Source organism: Manis javanica, chromosome X (genome assembly GCF_040802235.1).
Source record: "Manis javanica isolate MJ-LG chromosome X, MJ_LKY, whole genome shotgun sequence".
Taxonomy (NCBI): domain Eukaryota; kingdom Metazoa; phylum Chordata; class Mammalia; order Pholidota; family Manidae; genus Manis; species Manis javanica.
Window position 1 is genome coordinate 63672942 of NC_133174.1, and position 7445 is coordinate 63680386.

Below are 7445 nucleotides of genomic sequence, written 5' to 3' on the forward strand. Positions count from 1 at the left end.
AATTTTCTCAATTATAGCTGGGTGGGCCTTTAATTCGAGAGGGGCTGGTTCCTCAGGTGGTGGTCTTGGCAACAGTTCTGCCCTCGACCACACCCTCAGCCTACCCCAACATCTCCTCTACTATCTCCAAGCCTAAAGGCACTACTTTTTCCTCCCCCTCCCCTATGGCCTCTTGTAGTTCAGATTCTCCTGCTGCCTCCTCCCTCACCGTTACCATGTATCTCAGCAGCATGATCTCAGTTCTCAATAACTGTCTCTGCTTCTTCAGTGCATTCAATAACTCATCACCCAGCTCATCCAATTTACTGTGAAGTGTGTCTCTCTCCTCAGTAACCTTTTCCAATACCTCAACAAACAGCCACCTCACAATTCCTTCTGCAGGGCAGCCACTCAGTGTCATTAAGAAGTCCCCTATTTTATGGAGGGCCAATTCCACAGCCTCCAGTGTTTCACCCTTCCCCAATTCTGTGGAGGGGCCCACTCACCTATGAGGTGCTTTACCTTAGACCAAATCCCCACTGGGGACTTCCAGGGCAAAATCCCAATAGTGGGGGGTTTCTGGGTGAATCTTTACCACACAGGGGGGTCCACCATCCACAGGGGGATCCCCAACATCCACAGGGGGGTTTCTAGGTATCTTCCCACCATCTCTAGGGGCAGGCCGCCCAAACATTGCACCCATAAAGACAGATTTTGGATTTACTGGTCCTGTGACTAACACCAGTTTTAGCTCTGAGGGGAAGTAGTGTTTCTGGCCCAGGGCAAATAAACCAGTGTGACTGGAGTCAGTCTAAGAAAAAGCTAGATTGGGAGAAACTGTTTATTGCTCACAGTGAGGCCCAGCTCCGTTCTTCCTCTCTGTCTCCTGATTTCACTCCCCATCTCCCCAGCCACGGTTTCACTCGCCTCTTCCACTGCCCCTTCCAGGAGAAAGTCTGTGGGGTCAATCCCCAGCAACTGAAAGATGCCAGACCAATTATGCAACAGAGGGAGGGAGAGAACAGTCTCTCTCCACCCCTTGTCCCCAGAGGCTGCAGGAAGAAAGTTCTACTGATATGTAAATGGACTAAGGCCAGGCAAGAGATTCTGGAGATATTGCAGTTTTACCTTACAGAGATCTTTCTTATTTTTTAACATATGCATTTACAACTATAAATTCCTATCTGAGTACTGTATCTCACAAGTTTTGGTATGTCATTCTTTTATTCTCGTTTGCCTTAAAGAATTATTTTGTGTTCTCATTGTGATCTCTTTGATTTATTGTGCAAGAGTGTGTTTACTTTCTACATGTGATTTTCTAGTTTCCCTTTAGATGTTGATTTCTAGTTCAATCCCTTTGTATCTAGAGTAAATATTTTGCATGTCAGTCATTTATAATTTATTGGAACCTGTTTTATTATAATTAATTTGAACATATGTGGCCTCACATATGTTCTTTCTTAGTGAATGTTACATAGACATTGGAGAAGAGTATATTCTGTTATTGCTAGATAAGTGTACCAAAATGTTCCATTAGGTATTGTTGGTTTATAGTATTGTTCAAATCCTCTATCTCCCTATTAATCTTATGTCTGGTTGTAATATTGATTATTGAATCTGTGGTGATAAAGTCTTCAACAATTATTGGAAGACTATTGTTCCCTTAAATTCTTTAATGTTTGCTTCATAAATTTTGGACACTTTTATTAAGCATGTACACATCTATAATTGTTTTCTCTTCTTGATGAATTGATCTTTTAATCAATATATAAAATCTTCATTTGTCTTTCATAACAATTTTACTTAAAGTCTACTTGATATTATTATAATTGCCTAACATTCTTTGGTTATTATTTGCATGGAAAACATTTTTCCATCAATTTGCTTTCATTTTATTTCTCTCTCAATCCAAAATGAGTGTCCTCTAGATAGCATATAGTTGAGTCTTGTTTTTTAATCAATTCTGTCATTAGTTGCTTTTCATGGAGAGTTAATACATTTACATTTAAAATAATTACCTATAGAGAGTTATGTCATCAAGATGGCAACATAGGTTGTACCCAACTTTGCACCTCTTCACAAGAAGAAAAACTGTTTATGAAAAGACACCCCTAAGAAAATATTAGAACATGGGCAGGGGAGACTGCAGGACCCTACTGCACCACAGAGACTAAGACAAACCACATTAAAGGATAAAGAGGACAAACTGACCACATTGCCCCTCTCCTAGGCTGGTGCAGCACTACAACAAGAGGTCTCCCTTGAGCCTAAAGTTCCTCAAGTGAGAAAATAGCCCAGGGTGGATATCTAGCTCCCCCAGTACTGTGGATTGCATCTTGGGAGACATCACTCTTATATCACTGGAGGAAATGTGGGGAAGGCTACAGGGTCTGACTACTGGAAACATGACTGTGATGAAGAAAGGGGGTGGTGTGTTCAAAAATCAGTGCTCCAATCTTGACAAACCAAGTGCCTACTTGCAGTGTCCAAGTTGTAGTCCCCAAAAGTGGCTTTGCTTATCTGATGAAGGAATTCAGTTGGGCAGAAGTCTGCCTGATATGGATCCTCAAATAAAGAACCTTGCCACCAGCCCTGAAACTTGTTCTATGCCTCTCTTCCCCAGGCAGGGGAGTTAAGTCATAATACAATCTAATGCTGAATGTAGCTCCCAGCACTGCCCAAACAGAAAGTCTGATTGAAACACCTAAAAGCTGTGAAGCCCAGTAGCACTCAAATGGTGGGTACAGCAGGCAGAGATAATCATCCAGAGAGCAAAGCCAGTGGCATTGTTAAGCCAGGGAACCTGGGGTACATGCAGGTTGACTTGAGTCAAGACCACAAAGAGGCTTGGGGCTGGTTCACCATTGCACCCAGAAGGGATGTAATTACTAACTCCACTCATTTCTGAGTTTATCTCCCAGCCCCTTCTTACCAGAAAGCCATACAAAGAACACTTGGGTGGGGAGGTTCTTGGAGCTGGTTTCATGCTTTGCTCAGGCAAATGAGCTAATTCATATTCCCACCTACTGCTCAGTGTAGCTCCTGGCTTCTGTGACTAAAATGCCGACTGGATCACTAGGAAAGCTATGTATACCCAAACAACACTTGAGAAAAGAGTCTGGTGGGCAGAGCTGATTATCTGCCGAGCAGAGCCAGGGGTCTTTTCAGCCAAGGAACTTGGGGCTTGGGTCACCTTGAGTCAAGACTTCAAACAAAGAGTGTTCTCATCCTTGGAGCCCTTCTCCCTTTCTGCCCAGGAAGGAAAACATAGCACTGCCCATTTCTAAATACTTTATCCCATCCAACCAGCGAAACTAAACAAGGCATGCTGGAAGCTACATAGATCATCCAATAGCCCAGCTTACAGTAGTGTCTGACCAGTAAACACAGGCTGTGGCTTTTCCCATTTGCAGAGAAAAACCAGAGCCCTGTCTGGGCATGGAATTTAGTGCACAGTCTTATGTGTTAGAGGTCCCTAAACAATAAGACATTCAGACCTCAGGTCTGATCTGCTTCCCTGACAGAGCAAGGTAGCTAATTCATAGCCTACCCACCACTGATTGTAGTACCCAGTCCTGACCATCTAGAAAGCCTGACAAGAGAGATCATACAACCACAGAGAGTGCTCATCACTCATCAGAAAGACTCATTTAGGCAGGGAACCAAGTCACCACTGATATCCAACTGTTCTCCACCAGTGGCACACCTGATTTCAGAGCTCAGGCAGTGGTCATATCCAAAAATATACCCTGATAGCAAGTCCCACCTTCCCAAAGACATTACCAGTGGCCATTTCCTGAAACCGAAACTGAGCTGACTGGTGAAGAAATGTCTGCCAGAGTATACATATAAAGCTGGAGGGAAGAAGACTGACTCATGTGCAGACACCAATGGAAGGAATCAAAGTACATGAAAAATCAGGTAAACATGGCACCACTAATAGAAACTAAGAAAGCTCAAATAACTGACGCTGAAGAGTAGATAAATATGAACTGTCAAAGAACTCAGAATAATTCTCTTAAAGAAGTTTAGTGAACTATAAAAACACACAGACAACTAAATAAAATTAGGAAAACCATGTATAAATAAGATGAGAATTTTGACAAATAGAAACCACCAAACAAAAAGCAAACAAATCCTAGAGCTGAAAAATACACAGTGACTGAATTGTAGTATTCAATAGAGAGCTTCCAAAGCAGACTCAACCATGCAGCAGAATCAGTGACCTACAAGCCAGGACATGTGAAATTACCTAGAGGAGCAAAAAGAAAAAAATGAAAAAGAGTGAAGAACGCCTAGAGGACATATGGGACACAAACAAAATGAACAGTATCTGTACTGTGGGAATTACATAAAGAGAAGAGAAAGAAAAATTATACAGCATATTTAAAGAAAAACGGATGAAAATTTCCCAACCTGGTGAGAGAAAGGGATATTCAGATCCATGAGGTCCAAAGGATCGAAATAGGATGTACCCGGATATGACTACTAGAGACATTATAATTAAGTTTTCAAAATTCAAAGACAAAAAATTTAAAGCAGCACAAGAAAAGAGTGACATTGCATGCAAAGAAATCCCCATAAGGCTTTCAGCAGATTTCTTAAGAGGAATTTTTCAGGCCAGGGAATAATGGGATGTTTTATTCAAAACACTGAAAGAAAAAAACCTGTCAACCAACAACTCTATTTTCAAGAAACTGTCCATTAGAAATGAAGGAAGGTTAAAGACTTTTCCAAACAAAAACTTAAGGAATTCATCACCACTAGACATGGCTTACAAGAAGTGCTAAAGGGAATTCTTTGAGTGAAAGTAAAAGGACATTAAGGAACAGAAAAACATAAGAAGGTACCATAAAACTCACTGATACTGATAAATATATCCTCAAAGTTAAATTCTGTAATATATAATGGTGATATATTATCACAACACTTCTTTAAAAGTTAAGCAAACATTGTAAAAATAACCATATCTACAGTAATCTGTTCTTGGATACACAGTATTAAAAATATGTTACTGTGAAATTAATAACAAAATGTGAGATGGGGAGGAAAAATAAAAGTATAAAGTCTAGTAATGCTATTAAAGTTCAGTTTTTATCAGTTTACAATAAGGTGTAATATTTTTAAGATAATTTACATAAGGTTCAAGGTAACCATAAAGGAAAAACCTGTAGTATTTCCACAAGAGAACATGAAAAAGAAGCCAAAGCATATGGATATGAAAAGACATCAAAGCACAAAGACAGTAGGATATGAAGTAAGGACCATGGATCTACAAAACAGCCAGAAAACAATGAACAAAATGGCAATATTAAGTCCTTACATATCAATAATTACTTTAAATATAAATGAATGAAATTCTCCAATCAAAAGACAAAGAATGGCTGAGTGTATAAAAAAAAACAAGATCCAGTGATATTCTGCCTATAAAACATTCACTTTAGACTTAGAGACACATACAGACTAAGTGTGAAAGGGTGGAAAAAGGTATTTCAGGAAATGCTAATCTAAAATTGGGAGCGGTAGCTATATTTACATCAGACAAAAGAGACTTTCAACTAAAAACAGTAAAAAGAGATAAACATGATCATTATGTAACGACAAAGGTGTCAATCCATTAAGAAGATAGAACAATTTAAAATATCTATGCACACAACATTAGAGAAACTAAATATGTAAAGCAAAAACTAACACAGCTAAAAGGAGAAATAAAGAGCAATACAACAATAGTTGAAGAATTTAACATTCCACTTCTAACAATGGATAGTTCATCCAGTGAACCAATAAAGGAACAATTGGATTTTTTAAAATCTAAGGATTTGAATAAAATTAGACACCAAATTCACCTAAGAGATATATGCAGAACATTCTATCTGACAACAGAATACACATTCTTCATTACACAGGGAACATTATCTAGAATAGACAATATGTCAGACTGCAAAACAATTCTTAGCAAATTCAAGATTGTAAACCAATCCAACCACAATGGCATGAAAACAGAAATCAATAACAGGAGGAAAACTGAAACACAAATACATGGAAATTAAACAACACTCCGTTGTAACCATGGATCAAAGAATAAATTAAAAGGAAAATAAAAAATATCTTGAGAGAAACAAAATGGAAACAAAATATACCAACATGTATGAGACACAGTAGAAGCAGTTCTACGAAAGAAGTTCATAGCAATAAATGCCTACATGAAGAAACAAGAATTCTCACATATATAACCTTGCTCTTCAAGCCAAGGACCTAGAAAAAGGAGAATATAGTGACCCCCAAATTAGAAGAAGGATGGAAATAATAAAGCTTAGAGCAGAAATAAATGAAATAGAGAATAAGAAAGATTAACAAAAGAATAGCTGGTTGTTTGGAAAGATAAACAAAATAGACCAACCTTTACCTAGACTTACCAAGGAAAAAATGAGAGTGGATCCAAATCAACAAAATTATAAATGAAAAAGCAGACATTATAACTGATACCACAGAAAAACAAAAGATCAAAAGAAGAAATGGAAAAAACATAAGAAACATACAACCTACCAAGACAGAATCAGGAAGAAATAGAAAATCTTAAGGACCAATTACTGATAAAGAGATTGAATCAGTAATAAAAAATTCCCACCAAAAAAATAGCAGCAATAGATGGACTCACTGGTGAATTTCACTAAACATTTAAAGAATTAACACAAATCTTTCTGAAACTCTTCCAAAAACTTGAAGAGGGAATACCCTCAAATGATTTCACATTCTCAATAAAGTTGTAGGAAACAATATCAACATACATAAGTTACTTGCATTTTTATACAATAACAATGAATTATTTGAGTTACTGTATTGTGTCTTTTATTGGCATTTTAAGCTCTATTTAATATTTCTTGTCGGGCAGGTCTGCTAACTCTAAAAACTCTCTTAGCTTCTTTTAAAAAATGGGAATATATTTTCCTTCATTCTTGATAGTTTTCTGATGTGGAAATTCTTGCTTGACAAGGTTTTTTTTCAGTACTCTTAATGAGTCATCATACTTCAATCTGACCTTCATCGTTTCTGATGATAAATCAGTATTTAATCATATTGAAGACTGCTTGAATATTACAAGTTGCTTCTTGTTGCTTTGGTTTCTTTCTATGTTGATTTTGACAATTTAACTATAATGTGTCTCAATGTATATCAATTTCAGTTCATCCTACTTGGGGTTTATAGAGATTCTCATATATGTTGATACATGTCTTTTTTCAAGTCTGGGAAGTTTCAGCCATTAATTTTTCAAATATTTTCAGATTAGTTTTTCAGACGAACCCTGTCAATCAGACAGGCAAACACAATAATCTGAAAAATAAGGTCAGTCCTGCTCCTACTGGACCCAGAGACCAAGTTGTCACAATGGAAATGCAGGCCACTTCCTCAAGAGTGCTACCAGACCAGGTGAGTCAAATGCAAGTAAAAGTGCTTCAAGTTTTCTG

The 7445-nt window shown here is 37.8% G+C and overlaps 1 protein-coding gene across 14 annotated transcripts in view; it reads left to right on the plus strand.

Moving 5' to 3' along the window:
* Positions 1-7445, plus strand: part of LOC108408247 (protein PBDC1) — a 170579-nt gene that overhangs the window by 48799 nt on the left and 114335 nt on the right. For 11 of the 14 annotated variants that reach the window (XR_012127457.1, XR_012127458.1, XM_073227826.1 and 8 more), the window contains one exon: positions 7268-7407. The exons of 1 other annotated variant lie outside the window; for it this stretch is intronic. Coding sequence is in view for 11 of the 13 variants with exons in the window: in XM_073227826.1 (XP_073083927.1) it covers positions 7268-7407 (140 nt within the window). In the remaining 2 variants the exon portion in view is untranslated. Of the gene's footprint in view, positions 1-7262; positions 7409-7445 lie in introns of those variants that run through there. 2 more of the 14 variants (XM_073227837.1, XM_073227838.1) reach the window with 1 other exon arrangement.